We start from the raw sequence: 18,307 nt of genomic DNA on the forward strand, positions 1-18,307 counted from the left end.
CCTCAGCATGCTTCAATTCAGACTGTGTCCAGAGAAGTCAGTCATGGAACGTCAACCCTTCAGTTTCATTACTCGGGTGAGACCTTTCTTTCATAGAATTCCCTAAATCCATTCCAGGTGGTTCACTTCGTAACAAAGTCTCAAAACCTAGATCTGTGGTCTTCTACTTTTCATTAATAAACAAAGCCCTTACATTTTTTAAGCACATAAACATTATATAACAGTAGAAGTTAAAAAAGAAGAACTCTGAACTTGCACTTTCATTTTGCTCCACCTATTACTATCTATATAATCTTGGGGGCGTTGGGCAGTAGTGCAGCGGTATTAAGCGCAGGTGGCACAAAATGCAAGGACAGGTGTAAGGATCTGGTTCCAGCCTCCGCCTCCCCACCTGTTGGGGAATTGTTTCACAGGCGGTGAAGCAGGTCTGCAGGTGTCTATCTTTCTCTCCCCCTCTCTGTCTTTCCCTCGTTTCTCCATTTCTCTCTGTCCTATCCAGCAACGACGACAACAATAATAACTATGACAATAAAGCAACAAGGGCAACAAAAGGAAATAAATAAATAAATATTTTTTAAAAAATCTTGGACCTATAGATCTTGGGCCTTAGATCTCTCTGAGCTGCCGTTTTTTCGTCTGTAAATATACATATAGTAAGCAGCTGGGAAGAAATCATCTAATGAAGCTAACGTAGAGAATGAAAAATAAAATTATGTGAATATATAGGTGGGCAGCTGGTGGATCTGATCTAAAGGGTAAAAAATGAAAAGAATCTTGAAGGGCTTGGGGCTAGAACAACAGCATTTATAGTAATTAATTACATTAGCCAAATTGGACAAAACTAAAGTCGTCCCTGGTGACAAATAAAAACTTCCTGACATATTAAACTTGGGATGTCATTTAACTGATTAGAGTTTTCCAACTGAGTTGAGATTGAGATGTCAGGCCTTTAATATCTTTGTGAGCTAAGATCTCATACAAGATATTAAAAGCTAAAGAATTCAACGGAGTTGCCTGGATGGCATCCTTTTAAGTACTGGTGTTCTGGAATCTTGTAACACAAGCATGCTTTACTAGTAAAGTGAAAAAAATATTGGATACTTTGGTAAAACATATTGAATGCTTACCATATGCCAGATTCTGATAGCATAACAGTGAACTAGATAATATCATATCCCTCAAAGAGTTTAGATTTTCCTGAGGAAGGTAGTTATTAAAAAAAATAGCTAAGCATGAGAAATAATTTATGTAGTCTAAAGAACAATGTGAAGATGTGGTTAAAGATTCATATAAGATGCTGTTTCAGATAGAGTAATCAGATTTTTCTGAGGATATTGGTTTTCTGATGTATGCAGATATAGACCACAAATACTTGCAATATTTTAAATTTATATTCAACTGAAAAAGAACATGTAATGCCTGTCCCTCAGATCATCCCTGATACGGTAGAATTCCCTGATCAGTAATATATTTAGCATATTTTGTCTTAATATGGGCTCAATTCAGTAGTTAGACTGACAAAGACTAAAGCCAGTAATAGTTTTGACAAATTGTATGAATTAAGACTCATGCTGTAAAATCAGCTCATATTAATAATGAGTAACCTCTCTCCCTCCAGAACTTTAATTTTACCGGTACTTGTAAAACTGACCATTTTGCTTACATGGTGTTTATTTATGTGCACCGGAAATCCATTAGACTATAATCTTTACAAAACGGAGCCCTATATTTGAATTATATCTGAGTCCCTAACACATCTAGAATTGGCATATATTAACTACTCAATAAATGAATAAAATATATAAATTATGAGATATCTTAATTTTATTTATTTTCATTTAGCAATTCTTAATGAAAGTTGCATATAAAATTATTTTATTCCTGCATCTTCTCTTAGGGCACCAAAGTAAAAACCCTGTGGTGAGGGGTAGACATGCAGCTTCCTGGGCCAGTGGGGGTTGGGAGTGGGTGGGAGGGATGGGTCACAGTCTTTTGGTGGTGGGAATGGTGTTTATGTACACTCCTAGTAAAGTGTAGTCATATAAATCACTAGTTAATTAATATGAGAGGGGGAAAATTAATTGTATGTCTCGAAGTTTTTCAAAACACAAACTGAATCTTTTTAGTATATAGGTCAAGTGCTTTCTACCATGTTTTCCTGGTAACATCAATGTTACTCTCACAATATAAGCCTTATCTAAAGCACTGTTACCTTTAAGATTTAAAGTTGATAAATTAATAACCAACAGAGTACAGTCAACTATATATGAAGATAGATTCAATATTTGCATTCTATATTTCCCATAAGGACTGTGAGACACCCACATATCTGGCTTGATGGTAACAGATAAAGAGCATATTATAAAGTACAGTGTATTAAGCCTAAAAAATGAGTTGGAAGTTACAAATAAATTCTGTCCCATTTGAAACAGTGTTGTTTGTTCACAGCTTGTCACGAGAACTGGTTTCCTTTCTTTACTCTTATTTTTCCTTCAGGCTGTATGGTTAATGGAGCACATGTTCTTTGTTTAAACTTTTTTTGTCATCTGATTGACGTTTGTTCCCCATGTCCAATGGACTGTAACATTGCAAATGTAAATATATAGTGGTACCTTGTCAAAATAGCAAATTGTCTTAAGTATCATTGCTTCCTGGTTGTTCTCAGCCTAAAAAGTGTTGAATATTAAATAAGATGTGCTGTTAAAAATTTACAGAGATTTCATATATTCATAACACTAGATTTTATCTAAAAGTTTATCTTGTTAGGAGTTATTTTGCCATTTTGTGTTGCTTTTTTATAATCTCAATGTTTTGTTTTCTTCATTGCCCTCTGTGCACCTTCAAATAAAGTTACTCTCTTCTCTGACCTGATTAATTATTGTTAACCAAAACATTTTACCACAATAGTCTTTCCTTGTGTATATGTAACACCCACTGTAATGTGAAAAATTAAAATTAAATGCTGAGCCAGGTCAGCATTGAACTCTAGGAATAATATTTACAGCATGTACTTAGTAACAGGAAAGATTATCTCATTCATTTTATTTGTCGTTTTTCATTAGTATGATATTGTTCTTCAGATATCCACACTGATTTCTCATAGTGATAAATTGATAGCAGTTACCCTTATATTTTATTTTTCATCATTTAAAGTTTTATTCTTACCTTTCTCTCACAGTATTTAAATCCTTGGGAGATTTTTTTCAGCAATACTTTAGGATGCTTTAAGAACAAGAAAAATATCTTTAGATCATTAAAGGTTTAAACTAAGAGGGGATATTAATGGTCTTTTTATGGATTTAGATCTGACCTCCTCTTCTCCACAATTTATTAAATAATAGAATTACTATTGTTCCTGTCTCAAAAATGGAAATGAATCTTGACAAGGGAGACTCAGTCTGACCCTAAGGAGTCAAAATAATTTTAGTAGATAATTTATTAATTAGATTTGTAAAATTCAAATATTAAACTACTACATTCTTATTATGTTCGAAGGATAGTGGTCATTTGGTTTTACCTAGTGCAGTGTTGATAGTCATCTCTTTCTCTAGGGAATGAAAGGTATAATAGAGAAAAAACTTTGGTAAGGGTGCTGGGTGACAGTGCACCCTGTAGAACAGAATGTCATAGTGAACTAGGACCCAGATTCAAGTTTCCAGCCCTGCCTTTAAGGGGAAACTTCACAAAAAGTGAAGCAGTGCTGTCTGTATATCTTTGTCTCTCTCTTTCTCTTCCCCCCTCTCAATTTCTTTATGTTTCTATCCAAAATAAATAAATAAAATGAAATATTAAAAAAAAAAACTTTGTTAGACTTTATTTATGGTCAAACCCTTGAGTTTCCAGGGTTATTGCTGCTTCTCGTAAGTAGGGCCATTTACAGAGACCTTGGATAATTTAGTTCCTTAATTTAAAGTGTTGAGAATTAATGTTAATGATTGTTAAGTCTTCTTGGCTGATTGATCCTCTAATCATTATGTAATGTCCTTGCCTATCTTTTATTACTTTATTTAATTTAAAATCTATCGTGTCTGAGATGAGAATGGCTGTTCCTACCCTTTTTTGTGGTCCGTTATCCTGTATGATAGTTTTCCATCCTTTCACTTTAAGTCTGTATTTATCTTGTTGTGACAGATGGGATTCTTGCAAGCAGCATATGGTTGGATTATGATTTTCTGATCCATCCCCCAACTCTGTGCCTTTTGATGGATGAGTTTAAGCCATTGACATTTATTGCTATTATGGATTTAATGTATTGTAGTGCCATTGTTCAAAAAAAAAATTTTTTTTTGTTTGCTCTGATATATTGCCAGTATTGTAGTGATGTTCTTGTTTATAAGAGGTCTTTTAGAACCTCTTTCAGGGCCGGTTTGGTGATGGTTGCCTCCTTTAACTGTTGTTTGTCTAAGAAGGTTTTGATCCCTCCATCTAGTTTGAATGAAAGTCTAGCAGGATATATTATCCTTGGTTGAAACCCTTTTTCATTCAGGGCTCGATAGATATCTTGCCATTCTCTTCTGGCTTTTAGAGTTTGAATGGAGAAGTCTGCAGATAATCTTATGGGTTTTCCCTTGTATGTGACTTTTTGTTTCTCTCTTGCAGCCTTTAGGATCCTTTCTTTATCCTTACTTCTCTTCATTGTGACTATGATGTGTCTTGGTGTCTTCAGATCTGGGTTGATTCTGTTTGGTACTCTCTGGGCCTCTTGAATCTTGATGTCCTTTCTGTTATTCAGGTCTGGGAAGTTTTCTTCTATTATTTCCTCTAGAATGTTTGCTTCCTCTTCCTCTCTTTCTTCCTCTGGCAGGCCAATTATGCGAATGTTACTTCTTTTGAGATCATCCCATATGTCTCTGTTGTTGTTTACAGTGTCTCTCAATCTCTTTTTAAGCTTTTTCACCTCTTTCTTAGTTTTCTCTAACTCATCCTCTGTCTGACTAATTCTGTTTTCTGCTTCTGTTAGTCTGTTTTCCCTTGCCTCAGCTTCTTTCTTCATTACAGCTATTTCAGCTTTCAGTTCTCTAATTGCCTCAATATAATCAGTATTTTCCTTGGGGGTCTCAACTGTTGTTTCCCTAATACTGCCATTCCTTTCCTCCAGTGTTGTTTTCATTTCTGTGATTAATAAGTTTATTACTGCTTGCATGCTTTTCTTATCTATGGTTACTTCTGGCTGATTTGTAGTTTCTTCTGGGCTCTTGTCTTCATTCATTGGAGTAGCAGTTTTATTTGTTTTTGATCTACCCATTTTTTCGATTTATGTGTTTCTTTTTTTATGCTCTGTTGTTCTTCAGTTGTTGTGTCTTGAGCACAAGCAACACTGTACTAAATACCTTTATGACAATTGCACTCACCAACCTCAGGAATTACAGTAGCAACTGAAGCAAGTATTGAAGCAGTTTAATCACTACCAGTTAGCCAAACAATTTCTCCAGTCCGTGAAAGAATAGTAACCAAATCCCAGTGAAGAAGAAAGAGAGAAAAAAAAAAAGGAAGGGATAGCAAGAATAGACAGTTATGCAAATCTACTATCCACTGTATATTCTAGGGGTAACAAGAGGGGAAAGGGAACTAGAGCAGAGATACACACATAGAGAGTCCACTCTGAGTCAGAATTCTTCCCCAAAATAATTCCCAAATGTGTATCAGTGAATTCAAAAAAGCACACTGTTTGGTGGTGTGGGGTCTGGGGCCTGTGGCTTTGGGAGCTGTAGGATTAAGGAAGAAAGGATTACAAGAATGAGAAAAAGAATAAAAAAAGAAAGAGAGAGAGAAAAAAGAAAAAGATAAGAAAAAGAACAGTCATAAAAGAGCAGTGAAAGGAAAGAGTTTTTAATTAATTAATTAATTTTTAATTATTTAATTAGCTATGCGGGGTGAGGTGGGGGGTTTTGGCTACTTAGAAAGAAAAAAGGCCAGAGGTTTCAGAAGGGTATAGACTTAGAATGAATGATACTCCCTGGTGGGACAGGAATTTGGTAAAGACAGAAGCTCAGCAGGGGATTCTGCTAGGAGCTGGTCCCCAGGGATGGGGGTGGGGGGGTGTGTGCTTAATAATTAAAAGGAAAAAAATTGTTTGTTCCCTTTTTTTCTACTCTAATTCTTAACCCAAATTAAGTTATAATCACCTCCTTGGTGTCACCGCTAGGACCCCTTATTGACTGGCCTACTAAAGGCAGAAAATCCTACCGTTTCCAGAAGATGTGATCAGAGCTCAAGCCACTAGCAACTTCTCAGTCCTCCATGTTCCTGGAACCCCCATATATACACAATGGAATACTATTCACCTATTAAGCACTTCTCAGCTCTAATTTAGTAAAAATAAATAAATAAATATGGTGATTTCATCTTCTTCATCCCATTTGGATGGGGTTTGAAGCAATCATGTTAAATGAGATAAGTCAGAAAGAGAAGGATGAATATGGGATGATCTTATTCACAGACAGAAGTTGAAAAATAAGACTAGAAGGGAAACCATCAAGTACAACTTGGACTGGAGTTAGTGTATGGCAGCAAATTAAAAGACTCTGGGTTTGGGTGGATGGTTCAGGTCCTGGATCATGATGGCAGAGGAGGAATTAGTGGGGTATGAATTATTATGTGGGAAACTGGGAAATGTTATGAATGTACAAACTTTTATTTTACTGTCAACTGCAAACAGTTAATCCTCCAATAAAGAAATTAAAAGGAGAATTTGTAAATAAGTATCTGAAAACTTTTTTTTTTAATCTGTCTTGCCTACAAACAGAAAAGTACTAAATCTGTCTATGTGTAAGTTGCCTTTATATTACTTTCTGTATTTATGCATTATTTAATATAAACTATGTGGTCATTTGAAAAAATGTTATTATCTGTAAAAATAATTTATTTTATTTAACCTTACTAAGACTTTAAGGGATATAAAATTCAGCTAAATTTGAATGAATTAAAATAACTGGAGCCAACAAAGATGTTTTCAATTGAATTGTGGCACACATGCATATTTGTAAGAAATATGAAAGCAGTAGTAGAAAAGTAAATGTTCTTGAAGTTGTGAAATTCAATTCTATGAAACTATTTGGAACCTCTTTGATAATTTGAATTCATTGATAATATTTGTTATATGCATTATTTTCTTTTTTTATTAGTGATTTAATAATGATTGACAAGATTGTGGGCTAAGAAGGATTGTGGGCTAATTCCATACAGTTCCTACCACCAGAGTCCTGTATCCCATCCCCTCCACTGGAAGGCTCCCTATTATTTCTTTTTCTTTTTTCTTTTTTTTATACTAAGTATTTTATTGTGTCTGCCACCAGTCTATATAAAATAATTACCCTTGTGAAATAGAAGTCCATGAAAATTCAGAGAGGTAGATGTTAAGAACTGACAGAAGTTTACATAGTATGGCACGTGTTATAGGGATAAGCTATAGAGACTTCCAATTTAGCTCCTCTTTTGAATATTGACTGGGTCATGAAAAGTAGGATCAGAAAACCTTCTTCCAAAGATGTGTTTTACTACAAAAAGGAACAGACTTTCTGAGGTCTGAAGGGATTCGTACTTGAAGACACTCCAGTCAGCAAGGGGTCATGCTGAGCATTCTGCAGACAGAACTGTTTTAAGTCTGCAGCTGCTTGGGAAACCTTCACGCTGTTCAGCCCGGCTTCCAGCCGGAGCTGCTGAACCACCTTCCTCATAGCCGCGACACTGGAGGAGCCAGACATGGCGCAGGCGAGAACCGAACCGGTTCGTCGGTCCGCGGGTCACTAGGTCGCGCGTGGGTCGGCGGGACCAGCAGGCGGGACGGGGTGATGGTGGGGGGAGGGCGGGGGTGACTCTCCCTATTCTTTCTTTATCCCTCTATATACATTCTTTTCATTTAAGATATTAAACAACATGCCACTAAAACTAGAAAAATATTTACATTTTACAAAGAAATACAATTATTTTCTGGTGTTGCCTTTCATTTTAATGTTTTAAAAGTTCTGTAACCTGGTTAATTTATTTTTAATATAAATTAATTACCAGATGAACAACATGAAGATTAATCAGTGGACTTGTCTCCTGATAATCTTGATATTGCAATCACCATAATGGACAATTATTTTGGCTGTGTATTCCAGAATAAAAGTTGAAAATTTTGATGGCTTGAGGCATCAAAAACATGATGGAGAAGGATCTAGAGGAGGTTGAATTGTTATGTGAAAAACTGAGAAATTTTACACATGTACAAACTACTGTATTTTCTTTTGACTGTAAACCATTAAACCTTCAAGAAAGAAAAAAGGAAGGAAGGAAGGAAAGGAGGAAGGAAATGGAAGGAAGGGAGGAAGGGAGGATGGAAGGAAAGAAAGAAGGAACTGGAAGGAAAAGTGGATGGAAGGAAGGAAGGAAGGGAGGGAGGGAGGGAGGGAGGGAGGAAGGGAGGAAGGAAGGAAGGAAGGAAGGAAGGAAGGAAGGAAGGAAGGAAGGAAGGAAATGAAAGGAAGGAAGGGAGGAATGAAATGGAAGGAAGGGAGGATGGAAATGGAAGGGAGGAAGGTGAGAAAGAAGGGAGGGAGGGATAAAGAAAGAAAAGGAGGGGATGGGGAAAGAGGACAGTAGAGTGTAAAGGGAAGGGGAGGAGATATGAGGGGAAGCAGCATTCTGGAGCTGCAGGGAATCACAGGGCTCCCCTAGTCCAGTCCTGCTTGTCACACACTTGATAGCAAGGGGCCAGAGTTGTGGGCCTTGTGAGAGTAGCGGCCTCTGCTGGAAAGCCTCACTTGCCACTGCCACTGCCAACCCGGTCTAGACTGTGGATCCTGGGGCTGTCTGCAGTGAAGCCACAGGCTGTCCAGGCTTGAATCACTTTCTCTCTGGCCTTCTGCAGTCAGCACACATGCCATGCAACCCCCACTCCCCACCTCTTCCTCACTCTCCAAGAGCAAAGGCTCCAAGGCTAAGCCAAGGTCCCTACACTTTTGTACCCACCTACACTTTTGGCATCCTGCCCCCTTCGTCCTCACCAAGAGACTGCTGTCCAGTTTGAATCCACTGTGATTCTCAAACCCCAGCCCCAGCCACCAGCTCCAGCCAGTGACTTGCTTAGCACCTGTGACAATAACAGTGATGAATGTTCTATAAATGTTTCAGATGGGTCCATGGGATATACTCACTGCCTGGGCCATTTCCTGATTTAAAAAAAAAAAAAAGTGGAGATTTTCTGATGTCTCTAAATGAATATACATGACATAGGAAAATTTATAAACAGCGTGTCAGTCAATGAAAATTAATTTACTCAAGCAACACATATTGAGTGCATATATCATGGCAAGAAGGTAGATCAGGCTGTGTTTAATTAAAGATATCTTCCTTGAAAGAAAAGACTATTTTGAAACTTGAAATATTGTGCAAAAACATAAAAACAGAATTAATAAGGCAAACTATGCTTGTTCAGCAGACCAAGGGCATGGCGAAGAGTTTTTTGCAAAGATTTTGAATTTCAAGACTGAGGCTATATCCTGACCTTGCTATTTGAGTCAATCACTTACATAATTTGTTTCAGCTCTAAAACAGAAATAATAATGTTTATCCCATGTGATTCATGTGACTAATTAAATGAGTAAATGAATGGGAAACTATGATAAAATATGTTTCAGCTCAGCAAGAATTCATTATTATTTTACACATGACTTAATTACTACACTATTCAATTGTTAAAGGTTTTTAATATTTATTTATTTATTGCCTCCAGGGTTATTTCTGGGGCTCAGAGCATGCACTACGAATCCACTGCTCGTTTTCCCATTTTTGTTGCCCTTGTTGTTGTTGTTATTTTTATTGTTGCCATTGTTGTTGCTAGATAGGGACAGAGAAAAATTGAGGGAGGGGAGACAGACAGGGAGAGAGAAAGACACCTGCAGATCTGCTTCACCTCCCATGAAGCGACCCCCCTGCAGGTGGGGAGCTGGGGGCTTGAACCAGGATTCACCATATGTGCTTAACCCGCTTCGCTACTGCCCGGCCCCTTTAATATTATTATCTTTTTACCTCTACTGCTAGTCTCTCTCTCTCTCTCTCTCTCTCTTTCTCTCTCTCTCCACAGGGGCTTCACAGCTCTGGATTGCTCTTTTCAGATACAAAGAGAGGAGAGAGGGAAAGATACCTCGGTATTGTACAGTACTGTATCATCTTCCAGTGCAGTGGGGGCTAGACTTAAGTCTACGTTGCATGCATGAAAAAGCAGGCTCATTATCCAGGCAAGATATCTTTATGAGTTATGTAGTATCTTAAAGCGTGCTTCTATTTTTGCTTTGTACATTGAGTTATTACCAATGTATATTTATTTTTAATTATTTTGTTTTTTTAATATTTATTTATTTTGAATAGAGACAGAGAAATTGAGGAGGGGAGCTTAAAGAGGAGAAAGACACCTGCATCACTGCTTCACCACTTGCACAGCTTCCCTCATGCAGGTGGAGATTGAGGGCTGGAAACTGGGTCCTTGTGGATTGTAAAATGTGTACTCAATTAGATGTGCTATCACCTGCCCCCTGATGTGTACTTATTGACAGAGAAATATTGATTAGGGAGCTAAGATGAATTAATACAAATTAAAAGAAAGGAGAAGTAATTTACAAAACCAAAAAGCTATTTAAATATAACATTTTTCATGTATTAGTAATAACTTTTTTGCTTGGGACCTATCATATTTATTTTTCAACTTAATTATTTTAATACAAATAAGTACAGATATTTCTACTGATAAATGTATTTAATGATGTTTTTGTCATTTTCTAGAATGGTAACTAATTCCTGGTACACAATAATCAATACCATTTTGAGACACAAGATAAATTTCCAGTTAAGCAACCAGTTTGAATTGCCCATTTAGTTAGAAATTGGACCTTGCATCTGCCTACCTCTTTACTAGCTCAAATATTAATTCATTTTTAATTGAATCCTAGACAATGAGATAAATCTTTTCAATAGTTGACATTTTTATGATCATTTTAGCAGGAATATATTTATTTGTCTGAAAAAAAAAATGAACAGTGTGCCTTAATGTTAAGGTAGAATGTCATACAAGGAAAACACTGAGTTAAATAGGTCCCAACTTTCCAACGAACTGATTTTGTGATGTTAAACACTATTGCCTGATTTCTGGATGTTCCATTTTTTGTTTGTTTTTGTTTTTGCTTTCTCAAAATAAGTTGGGGGTGGAAATGAATAAATGGAGTTCAGGTCCATCAGACTGGAAATTTATCTTGTGTCTAAATATGATATCGATTGTTGTGTTGTAGGAATTAGTTACCAACCCATCTATTAAAAGTACAGGCTTCTGCTGATACAATGGTTACAGAAAGAAACAATATATGTCAATACTAATTTCTTCCTCTATTGCCATATTTTGATGGCTTCTTATTAGAAAGCAATGAGGCTAAGATAAGGAGAAAGTCAAGATCTGTGGCTTTTGCTTCATTGTGTTTCTAATTTAGCCAAATAGAGAAAAAAATCTAAGCTGTCCAAATAACCAGCACCTTTTCAAGAAAAAAATAATTACAGTTTTAGACTATAAGTATACGTCTTCTGTTGACAGCAATTTATATCTGTAAATAAGGTGAAGTTATAAGTTTTTTCAGTTGGTCAGACAGCTCACCTAGGAGGGCACCTGTTTTACCATGTACATGCCCCAGACTGAAGATTAGTCCTAAAGTACTGGTAGAGTTTCAATATTGTAATGGTTTTCCCTGTCTATTATGCCTTTCTGTCTCTTGTCTTTCTTTTCTATCTAAAAAAGTTGCCCCAGAGCTGAAAAGCCCCAACAACAAGCATTAAGCAAGAAAGAGATCATAAGTATTATTTATGATATTAATAATTATTTTAAGTAGTATAGAACATTTGAAAAAAAAAGTTACTTTTTTTTTTTTTTAAGAAGGAGATAGCATGAAAGAAACCACAGCACCAAAGCTTTCTTCAGTGTGGTGGGGCTAGACTCCAGTCTGGGTCCACACATGGCAATGTGTTTGTGCCCAAATTCCATGGAACCTGCTCTCCATTTTCAGCTCCTCATCTCCATAATTCCATGTGCTATTGCCTTTTTAGGTATTGTAGGGCATTGCTTCTAATCAAGCATTAGATTTGCCAACAAACATACTTCTAGCAGAAATGGTTCTCCCTAAAGTCTCTACTTTCTCCTTATTGTTGCTATATTTTTTTCACTTCTCCCTTCTACTAACTCTAAAACGCCGCCTTTAAAATCCATGCCTATGCCTTTTTCTTTGCTATCAGGAATGACATGCTAAAACCTGTCAATTTCTCTATTCATTCTTTTTGTTACACATTTATAAATTGGGTGTCTCCCAAGCAACTCCATCTGCTTTTTACAGGTAACAGATTTGTTTCTTCAGCGGATCGTTTCCTGGTTTTACTGACTAAGGGAGATAAAATTTGACCAATATGTACATGCATTATTTTTCAGGTATCTAGCTAGCTAGATAAAAGAGCTTTCAGTTTAGCAGATAAAATAAATATGAAGGAATGGAAATGCATGATGGATTTGTGTTAACTCTCCTCTAGCTCATTAATATTCCTTTTAGTTGTAGTTTTCATTTGTAATTCAGTTATTTGCTTTTATTACTATAATTTCAAGTCATCCCCAACAGCACTATGAATGCTCAGTAGACATCCTACTTTTTAATCTTTATTTCAGTGGGTTTATCAATAACCAAATGCCTATACCTTATATGGCAATACATGGTAGAACTTAGTTATTTGGATTAATACTATCATTGGAAAATGGAAAAATTCCCCATTTCCTCTCAATTTCTGGCAGTCTCTATCCAAAAATAAAGTTAAAAATTAAAAATAATAAAAAAATAGTAAAATACAAGAAAAGAGGATAAGACCAGTAATCTCGATAATTATTATTATTATTATTATTTTTATTTAAGAAAGGATAAATTAACAAATCCATAGGGTAGGAGGGGTACAACTCCACACAATTCCCACCACCCAATCTCCATATCCCACCCCCTCCCCTGATAGCTTTCCCACTCTCTATCCCTCTGGGAGCATTATTTAGGAAAAGTTGTTCTGTTAACTTTCCTGTGTTACATTTTTGAAAATTGTTAAATATTGCTGAAAGTTTTACCTTCCATTTTAGAAGCCATGAACAATAGCTTTTCTTTTGATATCTAATAGTTTATATCCTCCTATTTTATCTCCTTTACTATACTTATCTTATGTCCCTTAAAAATGTTTCCTTGCTACTAAAATAGGTAGTAGCGTATTTTAAATTAATTTCTCAAGGCTAGCAACTCACACTATGTTTTATCCCAATTAAATTATTCTTCTCATGTGACACTAGTCATTTAGAAAAAATAATTCAATTAGAAAAAATATTTTAAGCTATCTAGATATTTGTTTTATATAGTCATTTACTGTGATGATTAATCTTTTAAAGTTTTCACACAACTTAACTCCTAAACTACAATTTTTGTTTGAGTCATCACCTATAATCTGCTCTTCTGAGTCCCACAAAAAGGAATTGTGACTGTCTTGATATTTATGTGTTTTTTTCCATTTTGAGTATAGTAAGTTAAATGTTTTAAATTATATGAGTAATGCCTACATTTAATAGTAACTGGAAATAACTCCATTTTGCAAATAATTCTAACATCCAAGTGTTTCTGACTTTTCACACACTTGAATATTTCGTGTACTCATAGTGATTTGATTCACAAAGTTAAAGGAAAACTTAGCAAAATAACTCAAGTTCTCTGATTCAATTGTTTTTGTTCATGTTCACTGAGTACTTTAGACATAGTGTCTTTTCAAGAAAAAAAGCAGTAGGAGGAAAAAAAAACTTTTTAGTAGTGTATACCTACCGTTATATTGTCATTGTATTTTCCTACTGGAAAAGAGTTAATTATATATGTTGAGCATATGTCTGTGAAACTTTGGAAAATGTCTTTTAAAACTGTTAAACAAAACTGTTGGAGATAGACTAAGAAAAAACAAGGAAGGCAAGAAAAAGAAAATACCACCCACACAAGAAAAATCCAGTTTTAGAAGAAAAGTACAAAAAAAAAAATTCAGAAATAAACAATGTAATAACAAAATTGATGTGACCTTACAGTACTTGAGGTACAAAGACAAGGAAAATTATTATTTATTTCTTCTATAATATAGCCAAACTTCTCCCCAAAAATGAATAAGACAAACAAAATAATTGTAGGCTGCCAATAGAAAAAAATATATATATATATTTATATATATTAAAAAATATATATATATATATATATTTTTTTTTGCCTCCAGGGTTACTGCTGGGGCTCAGTTCCTGCACCATGAATTCACTGCTCCTGGAGACTAATCCCCCCCTTTTTTTGTTGCCCTGGTTCTTTATCATTGTTATTATTATTGTTGTTGTTGTTGGATATGACAGAAATCAAGAGAAGATGGGAAGACAGAGAGGGGGAGAGATAGACACCTGCAGACCTGCTTCACGACTTGTGAAGCGACCCCCTGTATGTAGGGTTCCAGGGGCTCAAACCAGGATCCTTATGCCGGTCCTTGTGCTGAGCACCATGTGTGCTTAGCCCGCTGCGCTACCGCCTGGCCCCTTAGCAATATATAGTGGTTTCATATATTAAAAATAAGCATATGATGTATATGAAAATTTCAGATATCAATTTTAATTTTTAAGAAATTTCGCTAATATTTTCTATCAGACTAAAATGGGTTGTAAACCCAATGTGCTTATTTAGTTTGTACTCCCTTTTTGGTAACATATATATTTTTCACATATTTTGTTTCTAAAATAGCACTTCATTTTCCACTATTTGCTGTGCTTTCTCTTTCTCAGACTTAGCAACCTATTATGGAACTACATGTACATTTTGTTGTGATTGTCTATTTTCTGCTTTGAAATGAACATTCCATGAACATGATAATTGTTTCCGTTCTATCTTCATGACCTAAAACAGTACGTGGGATGAAGGGCTTTGAATCTATCAGGAGGTGAGGAAATTTGAACACAGAAAGAGATAGGGTTACTCCCGCACATGTAAGAACAAGATAGCCTCAGGAAAACAATTCAAGGAAAAAGGTATGAAACACATTTATTCTCTTATAGCCATGTTTGGTTTATGGAAGAAACTAAACCTTCTGACTTCTTCACCTTGGAATTTAAGCCTTCAGAACTTTGAGGAAAAGTAATTTCTATTGTTTAAGTCACTCAGTCTTTGATATATTATCATGATTATATTCCCAAACTGACTTGTATATTATTTTACAATCACTCTACAAATGTTTCTCTTTTGATGTTTTCAAGCAGCTATATTTTACTATGAACACTGTAACAGGTATAATCTGTACACCTATATGAATAATTCTATTAAGTAATAAAAATTACATATATATTACATGTCTGTTTAGATAATCTAAGATTTTGCTTGCATTGGTTAATGGGAACAGGAATTTGACAGTAAAGGAACATCTTAGACCTTTATAGTAATCATACAGGTGCAAGATGGTTTAGGCATGAAAAGGAAGTAAAGGGGTGACACACATGACTCAAACCAGTCTATATAAATGCAAACACTCACTCTCTCATTCACTCTGTCTTTCTCTTTCTCATGTACATATGCAAATGTATAAAAATTCTTATTAGCTTCTCTCATCTTCCAAAAAGACTTCATTGGGGGAGGGCAGGGAGATAGCATCTTGGTTATGCAAAAACAGCCTTGATGCCTGGGTTTCTGATGTCCCAAGTTCAGACTCCAGCACCACCAAAAGATAAAGCTGTACTCTGTTTAAGAAAAAGATCTGAGGGGAGAGAAATTGAGGGAATAGAAGCAATGGGGAGGGAGGGGAAGGCAGAAGAAGGGAGGGGAAGAGAGGGGAAGGAAGTATAGGAGAAGGGACAGAAGAGGAGAGGAGGGGAGGGGGAGAGGGGAGGAGAGGAGAGGAAGTGTAACTAACAAAAATTTATTAATTACTTAATTTATAAATATATAAAGAGAAGTAGGGCTATAGAAAAAATTTTTTGGTAAATTTAACATAAAAACTGTTAAGATATAAATTGCATAAAGACACAACCAAGTGCTAGAGAGATTACAGATTCAACTATGAACTTAACCATGTAAGCAATGAAAAAGACAAGTCCAATTACAGTCTCCAAAAGATAAAAACAAAAGATGTATTTTAATTCTCTACCTGTGAGAAATTCTTCCTTTGGGTCTTCATGAGTGGAACACTGATGTAGGAGATCATTTTTTTATATAACTAAAATAAATACAAGTGAGAGTTTATGAAATATAAATTCAATACTAAAAAAGTCCAAAGCGATGTGGCCTGAATATACAGGTCTCTGGCTTCCTGGTTTAATCTAAAGATTAATTTCCTCAAAATTACTAATATGATTAACTCAAATATATAGGAAAACTGAAAGAATAATGGAGACTAATAACATCTAACTTCAAAAATAATGAGCATTTTAATATAGTTGCCTTCTGTGTAAGAAAGTGTGTATGTATCTACCTACCCATATATCCTAAGCCATTTCAAGTTAAATATGATAGATTTTAATGTTCATTTTTATGAAAAAGGAAACATTGAGAAAACCATAGGATAGGAGGGGTACAACTCCACACAATTCCCACCACCAGAACTCCATATCCCATCCCGTCCCCTGATAGCTTTCCCATCCTTTAATGGACCCAAGGTCATTGTGGGATGCAGAAGGTGGAGGGTCTGGCTTCTGTAATTGCTTCCCTGCTGAATATGGGCTTTGACAGGTTGATCCATATTCCCAGCCTCCTGTCTCTTTCCCTAGTGGGCCGGGATTCTGGGGATGCAGAGCTCCAGGACACATTGGTGGGGTTGTCTGTCCAGGGAAGTCTGGATGTCATCATGCTAACATCTGGAACCTGGTGACTGAAAAGATAGTTAACATACAAAGCCAAACAAACTGTTGACTAATCATGAACCTAAAGACTGGAATAGTGCAGATGAAGAATTGGGGGGGGGGGGGGTCCCTCCATTTTGTAGATAGCTCATAGGCATATTTTAGTTATATTCCAAAGGGCCTGTGGCTATACTAGTGTTTTATTTTATTTTTTCTTTTCCCTGAGCCTGAAAACTGATATGCAGATGGGTCCAAGTTATTGTCTGGGGAGATGATGTACGGCTTGAAAAAGGACCAGAAAGCTTTTAATGTTCTAGGGTTAAACTTCATGATAGAGCACAACCTTATACATATTAAAAACAGTTTTCATTCTATGGTGCATTTGGTAATAACTAGAAAAGGATAAGGATTTAAGAAAGATAAGCAGAGTTCAAAGTCACATCTAGTAAGGATTGGGGATGGAACTATTCTATACTATCTAATAAAAAGCAAATCCCCCCCCTCCTCCTCCTCCTCCTCCTTTTCCTCCTTGTTTTGCAACAAGTATCACTGGACAAATCCACTGCTACTCAACAAATCCTCCCCTTTCCCCCTTTATTTGATAGAACAGAGATAAATTAAGAAAGAAGGGAAGGTAGGAAAGGGAGAGAAACACCCGCAATTCCTGCTTCACCATTTTGAAGACCCCCCCCCCCCCGCCTTGAAGCCAAGGAGCTGGGCTTGAATCAAGTCCTTGTGCATAGGAACATGCACTGGACTGCATGTGCCACCATCTGGTCCCTTTAAATCCTTATCCTTTGACAATCAGCTAAGTTGATCATATGGAGATAGATATAGTAGTAGAAATATGGACCAGAGAAAGTATTTTTTCTTCTTGTTTGCTTCAAAAATAATTGGTGCTTGTAAAATAGATTAGTGTGTCTCATTTTCCATGTGCATGACCCAGATTTGAGTCCAGCCCCCAAACACATTGAAGGAAGGAAGTTTTCAGGCTGTGGTCGGTCTCTCTCTCTCTCTCTCTCTCTCTCTCTCTCTCTCTCTCTCCCTCCCTCCCTCCCTCCCTTTCTATCTTTCAGTTTCTATTGAAAAAAGTCAATCCAGAACAGTGAAACCCTAGAGGTAAGGATAACAACAAAGGATAATTTATGTAATAAGAGAATAGGTTGAGGTTGGCAATGCAACCTGATGAAACTAAATGAATAGAAATGCTCTAGAGGGCAGACTGGGAGTATGGATCGACCAGTCAACATCCATGTTCAGCGGGGAAGCAATTACAGAAGCCAGACCTTCCACCTTCTGCAACCCACAATGACCCTAGGTCCATGCTCCCAGAGGGATAGAGAATGGGAACGCTATCAGGGGAGGGGGTGGGATATGGAGATTGGGTGGTGGGAATTGTGTGGAGTTGTATCCCTCCTACCCTATGGATTTGTT

General features: G+C 36.3%; 2 protein-coding genes across 10 annotated transcripts in view; one reads left to right on the forward strand and one right to left on the reverse strand.

Annotated features, from left to right (window-relative positions):
* Positions 1 to 18,307, forward strand: part of MAGI2 (membrane associated guanylate kinase, WW and PDZ domain containing 2) — a 1,693,309-nt gene that overhangs the window by 626,776 nt on the left and 1,048,226 nt on the right. The gene's annotated exons all lie outside the window — the stretch shown is intronic.
* On the reverse strand, positions 7,484 to 7,808 carry LOC103124044 (guanine nucleotide-binding protein G(I)/G(S)/G(O) subunit gamma-5-like). Its single transcript, XM_060195709.1, has one exon. The coding sequence runs from the start codon at positions 7,701 to 7,703 to the stop codon at positions 7,497 to 7,499; it is 207 nt and encodes a 68-aa protein (XP_060051692.1). The 5' UTR covers positions 7,704 to 7,808; the 3' UTR covers positions 7,484 to 7,496.

The sequence above is a fragment of the Erinaceus europaeus genome, chromosome 8 (assembly GCF_950295315.1).
Source record: "Erinaceus europaeus chromosome 8, mEriEur2.1, whole genome shotgun sequence".
Classification (NCBI taxonomy): Eukaryota; Metazoa; Chordata; class Mammalia; order Eulipotyphla; family Erinaceidae; genus Erinaceus; species Erinaceus europaeus.

Bases quoted from the DNA above. Each gene is read 5' to 3' on its own strand.
- LOC103124044 (XM_060195709.1), bottom strand. From the start codon at position 7,703: ATGTCTGGCTCCTCCAGTGTCGCGGCTATGAGGAAGGTGGTTCAGCAG.